The sequence below is a fragment of the Cygnus olor genome, chromosome 15 (assembly GCF_009769625.2).
Source record: "Cygnus olor isolate bCygOlo1 chromosome 15, bCygOlo1.pri.v2, whole genome shotgun sequence".
In the NCBI taxonomy this organism is placed as follows: Eukaryota; Metazoa; Chordata; class Aves; order Anseriformes; family Anatidae; genus Cygnus; species Cygnus olor.
Genome location: NC_049183.1, coordinates 9978 through 26222, shown reverse-complemented (window position 1 = coordinate 26222; position 16245 = coordinate 9978). Strand labels below are relative to the sequence as shown.

The 16245-nt window shown below is 36.3% G+C and overlaps 1 protein-coding gene across 2 annotated transcripts; it reads right to left on the bottom strand.

Annotated features, from left to right (window-relative positions):
* Positions 1-58: 58 nt before the first annotated feature.
* Positions 59-16245, bottom strand: ERCC4 (ERCC excision repair 4, endonuclease catalytic subunit). 2 transcript variants are annotated; one of them, XM_040575243.1, is made up of 12 exons: positions 15465-16243; positions 14746-14926; positions 11767-11962; positions 10199-10406; positions 8972-9152; positions 8501-8629; positions 7806-7916; positions 5981-6572; positions 5130-5222; positions 4332-4444; positions 626-3255; positions 59-535 (listed from the first exon to the last, which is right to left on the bottom strand). In XM_040575243.1, the coding sequence occupies exons 1-11, from the start codon at positions 15789-15791 to the stop codon at positions 2522-2524; spliced, it is 2865 nt and encodes a 954-aa protein (XP_040431177.1). In that variant the 5' UTR covers positions 15792-16243; the 3' UTR covers positions 59-535; positions 626-2521. The 2 variants fall into 2 exon arrangements, with proteins under 2 accessions (XP_040431177.1, XP_040431178.1); XM_040575244.1 differs by lacking the exon at positions 7806-7916 and having other exon boundaries at positions 15465-16245.

The window sequence follows — 16245 nt, the reverse complement described above, 5'->3', positions numbered from 1 at the left end:
GTATTAAGTGTCTATTTGTTTTTAGATAGCACAAACTTAGAGGCAAGCAATGACAACAGATGTGCAATTTCTTTACTTTTGATGAAAGCAAGCTAAAGAACACTGTAAGGCCAGGGAAGACATCATACGGATTTTCATCATTTACCCAAAATACTTCGTTGTGTCTGCATACAGGTGAAGTGTGACTCGGTGGTTTGGTTATTTCAGCATTAAGGGGTTTCACAACACAAGGTATCTCCCCCATCTGTTCACAGTTAGTACCTACTGCCCCAGAAGTTCAAACCACTGACTTGCATTTACATATTACTATAACCTAAACTGTAATCTAACCTCATAACATAAGATACCCACTCACAAGTAATAAAGCCATGCAATAATTGCAGTATATTTTAAAGAAAAAAATCATGCAACAGAAAAAAAAGTCACAGTAATTCTACACAAACGAAATTTAATCTAATTATTTCTTGATTGCCTTATATGACTTCGATCTACCATACAAAACGAAGCTACAACTTTTTTAACCTGTTCACATACCCTTCATTTTTGCCTTACACAAATCCAAGGGCAAAAAAACCCCAACATTGCATGACAAAGCTGACATGCAATACATCTGGAAAAAAAAAACCAGCAACAAACAAACAAACCAAAACAAATAAACAGTTAATATCTTAATGAACAATACATGTTTGGAAAGGTTGTTCAGCTCCTTTTTTTGTACCAAGCTCTATAGGACACGCATTCAAGATAGTTATGCTTTTAGTACCATTTTCTGTTTTCTTAGCACCACTTTAATGGCATTCTCAACACCGAACATTTCTGACCTTACTGCTTTGAATAAGAAAATCTCATGGAAAGATTTCCTTCTATATTAAATGAAATAAATTAGAATATAGGGCAACAGAAACCCTCATCTTAGCTACACATTAAACATAAAAAATGTTCAAATCTCAATACAAACAAATCAGAAAGAAGACGTATGTATGATTACCATAATTTTAAATTAAATTTGTTTAAATTAATCAATTTAAATTTTGTTATTGATCTATTTAATACAGAAATTTGCACCTGCAGAATAATGTTCACTTTGGAAATCTGTCACAGCTCAAGACTATAAATTAACAAATTCATAATTCACCCTTAAAATGCACAGCATACTTTAAATCTTAAAGTGCACAATACAGTTTTTTTCTGAACTTGAATACAAAAAAATTAATACTTTCTCCTTTAATTATAGAAATCGTGTCATTAGAATTAGAATCTTACAAATATATATATATGCAAGTCGTGACAAAGATTTTGTAAACAGCCAATGTGAATACGTTAGAGAAATTGGTAATGACCCATCTCTTAGCAATTGCAGTTTGTTATATAGCTGTCATATCAAAGCTCAGTGCATAATACATATTTTTAACAACGTACGTATTCACAAACTATTAAAAAAATCATGTTTTCTCCCTGCTTTATGCTACATAGAATGCTAAAAGATACCTTCCAAAGTGACAATAGCTTTACTGAATTTATTGACAGATGGTCTATTTAAGATATTAAAATGCAAGTGCAATAGGACATAGGAATAAGACAATATTGGAAGAACTGTTAATACTTTCAGAAAACTACTGCATTATATGAGAGGAAATATTCTCTGGTATAAAAGAATTGTCCCAATTGTATACCTGTATTTCTACTTTCAAGTGAATGAGGTGAAAGAGCTATCAAAACTGACTGAAAAGTAAAGTATCTTATAAGTATAAATAAGGCACATTGAGAATAATATTGTATTGTGCCATCATGGACATGTCACAGTGTCCAATCAAGACCAAAGGAATGCACTTTACAAGATGTAGTAAGACAGAGCTGTATCAATTCTGGAATGTCAAAAATGACTATAACTTCTAGTAAAGTAGGCAAATATAATGGATAACATACCATTCAATTACAGTTTACTGTGGCGAATGTTTATGATAAAGTTCTAAAATTCATGATTGATTCCAAGTATGTTCTTCTAAAGTAGTTAAACTCCTGACAAGTGATCATGATGTGTTTCAAACAGCTCCACCACTGTCAGTGGAAAACTGGCAGTTTCAAAAAAGCAAGACGTTAATAATAAAAATGGCAAAAGCAAAGTGATATATGATGCATCAGGTGACACAATTAATCAAAACGTACATTTTTTGCTTTAACAAGACATAGCTTTCAAAAGAAAACACCTCTATCTATTAGTCTTAGCACTTAATTTTAATGGGCTTGATGAAGAATTTTATTTCATTCAGTGCTAATATAGAATTTATTATTATGTACTATAGAAAGAATAAAAAGTATTTGTGTTCCTCTATTAAAACTTTCTTTTCCTCATAAAGCTTGCCTACAGTAATAATTAACTTAAATGTTAAAACTGATGGAACAGCATTAGCAGGAAACAGCTGGTTAACTTAGAGGGCATTTGTTAAAATATTTCATGTACCTTGCCAAAGTCCTGTGTGAGAAAAGCTCATCTATAACTTATGTTGTTCAGTTCCATTAGTCATCTTTTGTTTTTTTCTTTAGATATTGCCTCTTTGTAGGTCACGTGAATAAAGTCATACAGTTGTGTGGCATTGATGGTATTACCCAAAATTTCAGAGAGTTTATCCTTTGACAGAGTCACTAGCTCTGCAATGCTTTTTACGTGGTTCATTAAGGCACGACAGTTTTTTGCATTAATACCTGGCATTTTTAGTAGGAAGTCCTGAGGGCCAGGGTTATACTTGTCTGACTCAGGAAGAGTTTCGGAATCTGCTGTTATAGCCATTGCTGTTTCTGCATCAGGTTGTGGATGGTTTTGTTTTAACTCTTCAAACAGTTCAGCAGTAGCATGGGGAGAAGGACACCACAGGATACGTAACTTTGGGAAATGGAGTGTAAGAAGAGTTAGTTTAGAAGTAACGTCACTACTGGAAATCTCCTGACGTAGAGAACCTCGTGGAATCAAGGAAAAAGGTTTGTTAGGATCAAATTCAATCAGAAGAATTGGTCGCTTATAGTAACGGGACATCGAAATGCACTGTGTATACAGTCTTCCATTGTTTAAGGAACCAATAAGATCACTGATACTTTTCCGCTCTACACAAACATCAGGAGTTAAGATATAATCTCCAACTTCCAAAGTAACAGGCTCAATGTCAATACCACGACGATGAATCAGTGATGGAAGCTCACTACGAAATTCCCGCATGTCCACTATTATAGTTTGTTGAGTACTCTTCTGTTCCTGTCCACCTGAAGAGCAAAATAAAGAGTTAACCAAACTAACACATGACCTCCAACTCTAGCTATCCCATGTGATGCCAACACTTCCATAATGGATGAACTTCACCTTTCACATTATACCTCAAATTCAGCAGTATAATAAATCTAGACTTTATTTAATTTTAAACTTTAAAGACAAATGAGTTGCCACATTACATACTATAGTTTATGGAGTATGCTCTGCAGTTTAATAGAACTATCATGTTACCTTCTATACGCTGTGTAGTGACAACGAGATATATTAAACTGTAGAGGAAAATTACTTAAATGTGTGATGAAAATGTCTAAAATGTTTCCTGCAAAATCAGATAATGAAGCTGCTGCTTTTTATTTCCAGCTGTTTCCCACAGAAATATGGCATTTCATTGTAGAAGATATATTTTAACTTCTATAGATCTATCTGTAAAAGGACACATGAAAAGATCGCAGCATTGAGGTGACTAAAGACATCACAGCAAAGATTAGAGAGCATATGGTAAAGAAGAGCAAAATTTCAAAAAATGACAGCTAAGAAAAATAGAGGCAGAGCTGTAAAGATGAAGACACAGTACACATCAGAGGAAGGGAACAAACATACAGTTAGAAATGCAACAAAAGAAAAAAAAAGATGCTTTATTGGAAAGAAAGACAAATACATGATCTGCAGTTGTTCATTCAGGCAATCTGTTTTGCCAAGATCAGAAGTCCCAAACATTGACTAGTTCAAGAACAAAACACATCACTTGACTATCTGTAGACTTCAGTTTTAATGTTTTAGTTTCTTTCCACCTCACTGAAGGCAACAGGCTGCCCAGAAACAATCCAAATGGTATCTGTCTTAACGGTAAAATACTTCCTTAATCTATAATTTCTTTTCAAAGAAAAACATACTTCACTGCTATTTCAGAATGACAGCGAGAGATGCACTAAGGTAGATAATGCTTCTTTTCCATCAGGATTGCAGAATCCACGTGCTTCTACCACCCAGATGCTTTGGACAAGATTTAAACAAAATAGGTTACAAGCCTCAGCTCAGAGCTGCGAGCCCAGCTTCAGAAACCACTCACCTGCTTTGCGTGTGTCAGTGGAAACAGAGGCAGGTTTAGCATCCCTCAGAAGGTCTAAGTTTGTTTCATCTCTTCCTTCTCTTTCTTCAGGAACAACCATAGTGGCCCTTTCTCTAAGGAACCACAAACAAAGAATCACTGAAAAATTGCAATTATATATGATGAATACTTCATAACATTTACGTACTGTTCACCGAGATGTAAAATTACATGTAGTTGAATACTAATTGCAAACCCGACTAGAAACGCAATTCATTAGGATTTCCAGATTGTTTGGGCTAGATTCTGAACTTTTATTTTCAATTTGTAGTACTTCTGAACATCTCTCTCTATTTTTTGAATTTCATAGAGCACATACAACAAAAGAACTAATGACTAGTACTAGGAGTATAACCCAGTGAGAAGACATTATCTCATGCAGTCTAAGAAAATAATTGGTTTGGTCCTGAAAACTACTTAAGTAATGAAAGCCTTCGAAATACCTTACAACATAGGTTACCTGCGGACAAAAACACATTTTCAGAAGTTTCTCAAAAGGAGAATCTTAAACAATCAAGTAAACTACCAGTTATGCTGGGTAGTCTTTGAACTTTCATATTAAAAAGCCAAAATATCAGGTACTCTGAAAAGGAAGGTTTTGTTTTTTTCATCGATAAGAAAATTCTCTTTAAGAATCTAAGAAGCAATTGAATTAGGAGTTTACTTAAAGCCTTCACACAGTTAAGAACTTCACTATTTGAAATGTGAGCACTTAAGGGAATTATGTAAGAAATTAATAACAAAGGTTAATTTTGTTACCGAATGAGTTTTTCAAAGGCTTCCTTCTCTTTTCTCAGAGCTGTCAGATAGCGCTGTTCTTCTGTTGAGCTCCCATATATGAGGAAATACACCCTGTATGTTTAGAGGGGAAAAAACCCACAAAACTATTTAGTAAATTAAAAAAAGACACCAAAAAATGGTATTTAAGATTAGTAGCAGTAAGTGCCTGAAAAGTTGATATTTGCCTTAAAAAGGTAAGCTGAAAACATCATTTTTTTTTCTGCAAAGATACTCCAGAATCAGCAACAAAAAACCTTATATCCATTTTTCCCTCTTTTCTTAAGAAGAATTAGGCTTACTGAAATTTTGGGATTCAACCAGGGTGGACTCAGATTTTAGTCAGACACAAAGCAAATATAATGGAGAAGTTACTTTCTTACTATTTTTAAAATCTTCCCAGAAGACTATGTATAACTAACTACAATCTGCAATTGTCCTGATTTAGGAAAAAGAAAAAAAAGAAAAACAAACAAAAAAACCCACACAAAACACCAAAACATATAAGACTTCAAATTGTGTATTTGCATGAGGATATCTTATCTTCTACATAGAACAAACTGCCTTTTATAGAATGGACATTTTATTACAGGTGTGTTTCTGTTATTAAGGGACTAAATACCTAGTGGGAAGTAAAAATTATCTTGCAATTACATTCGACATAGTTTTGTTTAAAATTAAAAAGAAAGCTAAACAGAAATTAAAAGGTAGCTTAAGAAGATCACTAGATGCATTTTGTGCCTCGACTGTCAGAAGTGCACAATAGATATTTTTTTTCTTTTAACACTAAAATTAGACCAAGGACAGTCTTGATTATCACCAAGTTCACTTGCCTCAGAGGCTTTCCAGGCCTGCTTGCCTTGTAGATTTCCAGCTGCCGAACAAAAGTTAGCTCTGCATCATACAACACAACATATCTTGGTTCTACTTCATGCAATACCCTGGTGAGAGCATAGGGATCACTGCAACCCTGCAACGGATGAATAATTGTGAGTGGGTTTTTGAAAATACCGTAGAAAGAATCTGAAGGTAAGTTCACAGGGAAATCTTCAGGAATGGTCTCATCGATACTGCCTTCTTGGCTACTGTTTAACTCTTTGTTATCTTCCACATCCAACTCCTCTTTGTTTTTCTCCTCAGTTTTCCCTATCATTTGGATTATAGTCTGGTCTTGCTGCTTCTTGTGTTTGTTTTGTTTTGAAGAAGTTGCGAGTTTGGTTTTTTTGGCTTGAGGCCCTGTGTCTGGTCTGGCATTTCCTTTGGACTTGATGGCTTTTCTGTCCTTAATCCACACATCTCCAGCTTTCTCATCCTTTCCAAAGGTTTTATTATACAGTCCCATTAAAAAGGCTTCTGCTCCATCAGTAATATACTCCCTGAGCTGTGCACAAGCTCGGTCATCACTGGCACAAATAAGCACTTGCCCTGCAGTCAAGAAACAATATCACGTTTATAATCTGTTATGATGTAGTTCTTTTAATCCAGCTACAAGACACCTTGAGCAAATTGTTTTTAATGATCCTAGATGCGTGCCTGCCAAATGCCTTTTACAGTTGGTGGTCACAGTTGTTCTGGACTTCCAGGGAGTGTAAGTTGCATCATATTTTGTATTGAACCAAGATTAGAGAAGGTTAATAAAAGTTCAGCATTCCTTATTCTTACACCATCTAAAACAGTAAGGTTTTTCTTTTGACCATTTGAAATGAAGCACATACAGCATGGGCTGAAACATACTCAGATGCTTACTTTTTATTTTTTTAAAATGTGGGATAAGAGAGAACTTGAGACTATTCTAGTTTTCAGCCTTTGTCAGTTGTGTTAGGGAGTCCAAAAAACACAGGTTTCACACAGTATTATCGACGTTTGTGGGCCCTGAATAACAATTCTCTGCAAGCTGACTCAGATAAACTCCTACAACACTAGGTTAGAGAGCCAGTTCTTATCCATAGTCAGAACACTGTGGGTGGGAGAAAAGAGCACTTTTTTACCCTTACTATTTCCTAAAATAAAACTTGGTGAAATTTAAGGGGATGAAAAGTCCTAAAATAGGAAAGGCAGCAACGCAGTTAGTTGGATACACACTCACCTTCTTCTCTCTACCCAAGAAGCTGCACCTCCTGGAGAAGTGGTTTTTAGGTGCCCAAGAAAATGTATAAGACAGAATGGGCAAAAGATGGAACCTCTGTTTCTTTGAACCTGAACCAAGCAGTACCTCAATTACTATAGTTCTAGCCCTCTGAAGGTCCATACCCCTCTGCAATCCAAGCAAGGGGACTATGTTTGTCTGAATAGTTCAGGGAAGACTGCGTAACAGACCGATACAGCTTGTAAAGCTATGAAACAGTTCTATTTCTGCATTATTTAATTGCTGTAGAAGGCTGGAACATGTACAAGTTGCCTCGTTATTTAGAACAAAGACCACAGCAGATGAGATCTTTTGATTTGCACTGGGATAAACTGAATAGATAATTGTCTTATAACTATCTATCCTACCGGTGATGATATATAAAACGCTTTGTCTTAAGTCTACAAATTACTGTTTAAAACCAGCTCTTTAGTATAATCACAGTAAAGAATTAGAGCTACCCCTTTCAAAAGTCAAATAGAAGAGAAAATCAGATGTACTGTGAAAACTTACTTCATTTAGTATTTTCTCACCTGGACCACCGAAGTCTTCACTGTTCTTATTCTCATTTTCAATCTCATTCAGTACTTCTCTCAAAGCTTCCCATTTTGGGTTACTTTCTAGAACCAATTCCCTTTTCAGTTCTGAAACAAAGTAAGATTAAACATAGCAGCTTTTACAGCCAAAATACCCTTCAGAACTTTAAATTAGTGGTTCAATGTCAATAGTGTGATGGTTGTTGGCAAGTACAATATTCAACAGCCTACATATGTGACTTGTTTTGCTGATGGGGTAGGAGAGTACTCTTACAGAATCATTTAAAAATGGGGAAAAACGCTCTAATGAAGCAAAAAGTTAAAGTATTGACTTGTTCTTCAATTCTGAAACTCTTGAATAAAAAATATATATGTATTTAAAGTAATGGCAGCTTCTTATCCCTTCATATAAAATGCAAAAGATCAAGCTGAAATCTATGTAATTCAAGAACAATCCATAAAAGCTCTCCCAATGATCAGCTAAGTAAACTGAAAAGAATGCCTTACTTGTTCGTGACTGTTTTATGTTGTTTATTATATGCTTTTTGAACAAAGATTATGTCTCAATATATCCCAGCTACCAGACTGAGGTCTAGAGCTGTGTAAGATCCTGTAACAAACCACAGCACAAGTAATAATATACAGAGTGTTTGAAATTGTGTTACACTCTCAAAATTAGGAGTGATCAGTACCATTTTCCTTCTTTACATCACTGTTTCCAGAGACTTTGCCTTTCTGATTCAGTTTCTCATCTGCAATGCGATAAACTCTTGCTCGAGCATTTACAAACATCGAAGTACTGGAGTCAAGAAACAGCCAACCTAAAGAGAAAAAGAAAACATTAATAGTTTGACATTTGAAGTGTACATGCTTCAGACATTTCCAATAATAGCCTCACATCTCTCATCTGGATTACCTGTGCTACCTGCTTACTATGTAATTACTAGCTTAATAAAAGACAGAAATGTGATGCAAATCTCACGCTGTTAAGTAACAGCAGTTAAGTGGGAAGATGAAAGCGTTATCTGTCAATAAAAACCTACGCCCGTATGGCTAGTTACATAAAACCTAATTAGATACCTTCATATGTTTAGGAATGTTAATTAAAAATATCATCATTTCTCTGTTTCATGCATTAACTTGTATGGTTATTCAGTGTTTACCTGAATTCTCACCAAAAGCTTTTTCACTTGCTTTCAGTGACTCCAGAAGATTGAGGAAAGTGACACAATCATACTGAGTTAGATACTGTAGCAAAGTACGCAGTACTTTCAAATCCTGGACCAAAGATTTTGTCTTAGCTCCAAGTTGATGCCAGAGAGGATCTAAGTAGTGACGTATTGTCTAGAAATGTAAATTGGAAAATTCAGGATGTCAGATTTCTACTATACTAATCAAGATAGAAATGCCCTTTTTTTCCTTTACAGGAGATGCCACTTGCCACTTTTTATCCCAACTGGGATAAAAAATAGCCAAGTCAAGATGTGATGGTGAGACATTTATTTTGATGAGTAACCATTTTTTGCAAAGTTATAATATAGATGCCATTATGTAAAGTCATAAATTCAACAAATACATGCAATTCAACGATTAGCAGCTATATACAATTTAATGCTTTCAGTACATCTTTTCCTTTCCATATTAAGGAAAAAAAAGGTAATATAAGCATCAGTTAAAAAAAAAAAAAAGGAAAAATCTTATTTTACAGGTACTGGCCTATGCCTTTAGTGTTTAGCGTTCTTTATTTAGCTAAAGTAGAAAACATTAAAATGTCATTTAATTTGCAAATTAATATGAGTATGATGCAGATACACAACATAGAAAGCCAGAGGAATAAAAGCCTCCAGATTTTTTCAAGTACAGAAGGCTTCACATCAACAGTAAGTATCAGTTAATAAGTGTTTCGCTATGATGGCTGAAATTTATGATTTTACCCTACAGAAAGCATACGCATGCCAAACATGTTGCAGATCTGTCCATTATAACACTGCACACACAGTTAATGGACATATACGATGGCTGAAAATACAACAGATGCATGCACGTGCATATTATTTACACAAATGTGCTTTACAGTGCTTCTAATAAAGAAAATAGAAAATACAGGTATGAAATTCAAATGAATGGGGGGAGGGAATAATACATACCTATCTCTAAATGATATTATTATATTATTACACCAACCACAGATCAGGATGTTCTTGATATAGGGACTTTTCAAATGAAAGGCGAACAATCATACTAATTCATCAAAAATCCTGCTAGTAACCGTAACATCACCTGCTGCTTACTTATTTATTTTATAAATAATATTTTTGTTTGCATGATGGACAGTTTGAAGATCTACATTCCTTTATAATTAGGCATATCAAAACAATCAAAATGGTTACCTTGTCAAAAGGTTTACCAATAGCATTTTCTAAAGATAGATCTTCTACTTCAAGAGCTGGATTGTAACGTTTGAGTTCTCTCAAACACGCATTCAAAATGTCTAGGATTGAAGTCTGGATAGCAAGCATAGCAGGGGTCATCGACACATGTATTTCTACCACTTCAGGTTTATGCTTCTCTAAAAAGGAGTTCACTGCTATATGAAATCTATGAGGAAAAACAGCTTATTAGGATTCACATGAACGTTTTGCTTGATACTGTAATTATAAAGAAGTTCATATAAACTAAAGTTACAACCGATTTAAATGTAAATTAAGCTAAATGCAAGATGAATCCACTTCTACAGATGCAAAGACTGCAGTCTTATGAATGGTCTCATAAAACCATCTGATGATTTCACGATTATGACTGTTCTCATTCTAGGCATGTGAGCCTGTAGCTCTGATGACTGATCCATGGAGAACTACTGCACTAGATTCCACATCATCATTACAAGTAACAAACCTCAAAGGAAAAAGAACAACAACAGAAATCTCATAAGGAAGAAACTGTAATGGGCTCACAAATCCCTTGAAGTCACATGGATCTGCTGGCAGATAATTTAACATCCCCAGCTTTGGATAAGTAGCAGGTCCTTGTTCCAACACAGCCTCTATAAACCAATCTGACCACACAGTTACAAAGGTGCCAGCTTATTTTACAAACAGAATAAGGCACGGAGAAGAACACTATGTCTGAAGAACTCTGAAACTCAATGACCGTTTTCCTTACTTTGTGCTGCACCCCCAGGTCTTTTCATGGTTCAGAAGGCAAGAAGGAAAATTCAGAGAGCTTTGTGTTGTTCATTTCTGTGTCTTTGTAATACCAAAAGGTAGAGTTTATAATGCAGAGTGTGAGTACACAAGATGTACATTCTAGACTGGACAGAAAAAAAAAAAAAAAAGGCAGACCTCCTGCCCAAGGCAAGAGCAATGAATGGGTAATCAGCTGAATTGCCCAGTCCCATTTCAGGCTCTGCTCCTGGAAGACTTAATGCATGCCACAGACTTGGCAGCTTGGTTTCCATCAGTCATCAAGAAATATTCTTTATATATCACATACATGAAAAGGAAAATTAAAACAAAACAAAACACAACACAACCTTACACAAAGAAATAAATATCCGTAGAGTTTCACCACAATCAGAAAAAAAAATACTTCCATAAGCAGTGAAACTGTGAGACTGTGTTCCTGTTACTTCATGGTTTAAATTATCTGTTCAATAAATAATGTTTTTCTTAAGCTATTTAGATTATCACTTTCTGCTGTGATTTCTACTGGCTAAAAGCACAGCTATACTGTAAGGTTCAGCCTCCTAAAGATTTAATTCGAGTCTATTTTCAAAAATACTTAGAGAAATTTAGGTCTTTAAGACCATTTCTTCCGTCACAAGTTGAATGAAATTAGTTTCAGAATACAAATAGGGAACGGAGATAACAGTTTGACTACATAAACCTCATTTTGTTAGGAATCCATGGTAGCAACCTTAATAATTATAAGATTTCAATGAAATAAAGAAGTATCTTACCTTGGCCAGAGGTAAAGTTTCCTGACAAAAAGATTTCGCATCACTCTTTCCACATGGCAAAAGCCAGTGTTAAATGCAACCGCATTATCTGTAAAAGCTTTAATGAAGCCTTGCTTGTTCTTCTGGCGATAAAGCCGCAAGATAAATGCTTCCTGGCAGGACTCGATGATTCTGTGTGCCTTGTATACCAAAATGCCTGGCAAAATAAAAGGTTTCCAAGTTACAAAGTAGTAAAGAGAACTTGAATACTGTATACATTTTCCAAGTCTGTCTTACTCTTCTGTTTTTGTTAAATAAAGTACAATAGGAATTTCAATCTTCTAAAATGACAAGGAACAAACTTTTAAGGGTTCAAACCAAGTGATTCCTCAGTTTCAGTACCATGGAATCTCCCAGTAACAGAGCTAGGTTAGTGATGCATCTTGAGCCAAAAAAAGCTTGCACTCAAATGGCAGGACCTAACAGCTTTGAAAATTCTTTACTCTTAAAGAAAAACTTGAGCACTTGAACTCATGCTTTTTGAAAGGGAGAAGAGTGAATGCAAGACGTAACAGTATTTCTGCAAAGCAAGTTTGATAAGTTCAAGACCGTGAGTTTTGAATTCTTTTATTACACAAATTCTGTAGTTAGAGTTGTCAAATATGCTTTTTTTTGATAACAGTTCAAGTATTTGTGATATTCAAAGAACTTCTGAAAACATTTCTGGTGCTTTTTTCCCCCCTTCTATGAACATATTCCCACTTGAGGACAGAAGGCACCTTAAATTGAGCGATTACACCAACATTTTTCTTCATGGCTATGGGTATTAGGAAAAAAAGATTTATCATACACATTTTAGTACAGAGAAATGAAACAATAGTTGAACTACATTAAGCATATTGAGGTAAACACTTTTGGGATTTACACTTCACTCAGCCAAAACCTTTTAAAACCAAGGCTTATTCTTCCTCATACCTAATTGTGTAAAATGGCACATTGTATTTTTTCCACTCTGCCCCTGGTGACAAGGCCTATGTGACACTTACCTGTTCACAGCTTCAATGGAATAATAAATGCCTTTCGAAAATGGAAGCAAAAGACATCAAACAAAGGCTTCATTATGTACCTTGATAAGCTGACAAACTTACAGTGCATCTAATTTCTACGGCAAGTTTCTTCAACTCAGCATCTAGCCACTGATTTTGATGTCTTTGTTTTGCAAATTAGAAAGCATCTATATAAAAAGGATTTTCATTCAACTGCTAACCATTCATGATCAAGTCATGGAATAATCCACTGAAAGATGGATAAAACATTCATACATTTCTCCCACAAAGTCATTTTTTTCAGGACATAGTAACAATTGCACTCATTTCTGAATATCGTCAAGTTTCTCAAGATGTGACTGAATGGACATTACAGGAGACAGAGAGTTTGTTACAGGCCAATGAAACTATACTATTTGCTACAGCATTTCTATTTGGCCCAAACCACCAGGAGTACTTATGTATTGCAGTGATAATTTCTTATTTTCATTCAGCTGAATTTATAAGTTCATGAGCTGTTCATTCACATGTTATTCTTCAGTGATTTTATAAATGATATTTCTAACACCAACACTTTACTGTATTTTTTCTATGTTAGTTCCTCAAGAAACACTATTACAAGCTTTTGTTGGTTTTGTCGTACAATTTCACACACACGTAGTACGTTTCCAATAGAAACGTGCGTTACCCAAGCTTTAAATGAAGTACCAGGTCTGTAAAAACTGCTGTCACACTGACCTCCAGTGTCATGACGACGAGTATAACAACTCTGTGTCATTTCAGGTCAGTAATTTAAAAAAAATCTTTAGTGCATTTATTCCTTTCATCCACACAAAACCCAAACATGTGTTTTATTTTGTTTTGCATTTTTCCTCAGGATAAGGGGGAAAGGTGAACAGGAAGGAGCCACAGAAATTGAAGGAGGTGCCCAGGAACTGTTTACTTTTTTTTTTTAAAGTTGGAAAAAACAGACAAATCTAGAGTCCATTTGCCTTAGCATGAACCTGTTCAATATGTTTCACAGATTTGAGGTTTTAAAGGTTGACTAAAAGGAAGGAGATACAGCTTATGAAGCAAAAACTTATATTCTTCTACACAGTATTCTGTTGCATTTAAACATTATAAAGATGTTAATATTTATATACCAGTAAAATATTCTTATACTCTCAGGCATCTGTTTTACTCCTCTCCAGGCTGTAAGAGGGTTTCCAGCTTAGACAAGAACATAAAAACAACTGAGGTCAGGAGGAGAGGGGGACCAGAACATTAGAGAACAAGACAATTGGAACATCCTTCATGTGTAACTTCTATATAACAACAAATAAAGTCACAAGCTATGCCCAAAAATCTTTGCGAAGTTTTAACAACATTGTTTCATAATATTGCTATTTAGACAGCATCTGAGATGTTACAAGAAGATTAGTAAGACATTGTTATTTTATTTGATGGGAAAAATCATCAGGACTAATTCATTAATGCAAAAACCAGCAAGTGTGCATGGTTGATAAATATGCAATCTAAAATCAGTTTCAATCACAGGCCATTTATGGAGAGTATTCTGGACACTATTTTCTCAAGTATAATCAGTTGTTTTCCTTGGAAAGCAATGAAGCCACTCTGAATTTCCACGTTTCTTACGTCATGGCATAGTTTAACTGCTGATTGTTTTCCAGTTTATTATTGATATCAGAAAGCCATACAGGGATATTATCCACTACCTAAAAAGAATGTGGATGATTTCAAATTGTGTGATTAAATAAAGCAAACAAGTTTAGAGCAAAGATGACCATTAAAAAAAAAAAAGAAAGAACTACATATTTGTTCCTTTTACCTCAGTCTTTGTAAAAAAAAAAAAAAATTAATTCTTCAACCTCAACATCAGTCAGTCGGACTCTTTCAACAGAATTACGCTTTATGTATTTTCATTCATGGCTTGACTTCATTAAGCTCTTACCAGTAATGAGGTTTGCAGGAATTCTGTCGGTAAGGAAATCTACCACGAGGATTCGACTTGTTGCAAAGAGAACTCCTCCTTGCGTGTAAAATTCATAGCGAGTGTTACTTGCAACCTCATTGGTAACACGCCGAGGAAGATGAACAACTCCGTCTGACCTCAGTTGATCAATAAAATACTCCTAAAACAAATGCAGTAAAACCACAACAGACTTCATTCTGACAACTGATGAAATGGATACAAAAAGAATCGCAATTAGTCCTATTTCATTAGTTTTGCAGAGCTGTCCACAACCACATAAAAACATGACAGTGTAAGACACTAGGTAAGGAAGTCAGAATTATGGTGATGTTTTATTTTGATGTTTTACTTTGCTAAGTTTCAAACCCTTTCAGGTGACTTAGAAACATTAGTATTTTCAATAGCAGTTAGACAATATTTAAGAAAGTACAAGACTCTGCCACTCGATGGATCTTAAGTACCCTGAAAATTTTTTCTTGCGTTTTTCAAAGTATTTTAACAGCTCTTTTTTTCAGGGAGCAGGCAATACTAACTTAAGGCCCGAGAAGTGACAACGGCCCGTCGCGGCCCGCCAAACCGCCGCGGAAGAGCCCCCAGCCGCCAAACCCCATCTCCAAGGCGGCAGCAGCCGGCGGGCAGCCTCTGCTCGGGCCCGGGCAGCCGCCTCCATCCCTCCTTCCTCCTCCTCCTCCCCTCACCTCCTCGGCGGGGCTCGTGTTCAGCACCAGCACCAGGCTGGCGGGCTCGCTGTAGAGGCGGAGGAAGCGCAGCAGCAGGCGGTCGATGCCGAGCCCGCGGGCGCACACCACCAGCCCGTCCTGGTGGAAGAGGTCCAGGAAGATCTGGCTCTCGTGCTCCAGCAGCGCCGCCATGGCCGCCGGCTCCAGCCCGCCACAGCGGCGCCTGCGCCCGGCCCGCCTCGGCCTCGCCGCGGCTGCGGGAGCGGCGCCCTCACGCGGCTGGAGGCGCTGCCTCCACTCGTACTTGAGGGTCTTCTGAGGGCCCGGGTCAGGTACGGAGGTCATTTTTTATTACAAATGGTTCATTTTTAGTCACAGACTAGAGGCATTTCTTAACCAAGGAAGCTGGCTGATCTCAGCCTGCGCTCCACTGACTTGCGGAAAATTGACTCCACGATCAGATTGTAAAGTTGGTATGTTTATTCAGTGCTGGCCAGCACAGGGGGTAGACCCACCAAAGTAGTGCGCACCTGACACAGCAACTTGCCTTGGTTATATGCAGTAAAGAGTTACATATGCATGAAGTTTCACAATACGCCTATACATATTCATAACCTGTCCCCGCTTCATATTAAAATTAGTTCCAAGGAGTCATTTCCATAAATTCCTCCCATCTGATCTTGCACAGTGTCTCCTGGTGGTGGTCGTCAGGGATCGTGGGGATGAAGGTTGATGACTCTTCCTCGTCACCACTAGTTGACCTCTTGTCTTTGCACATACTCAGTTGCTCCTTGGCTCT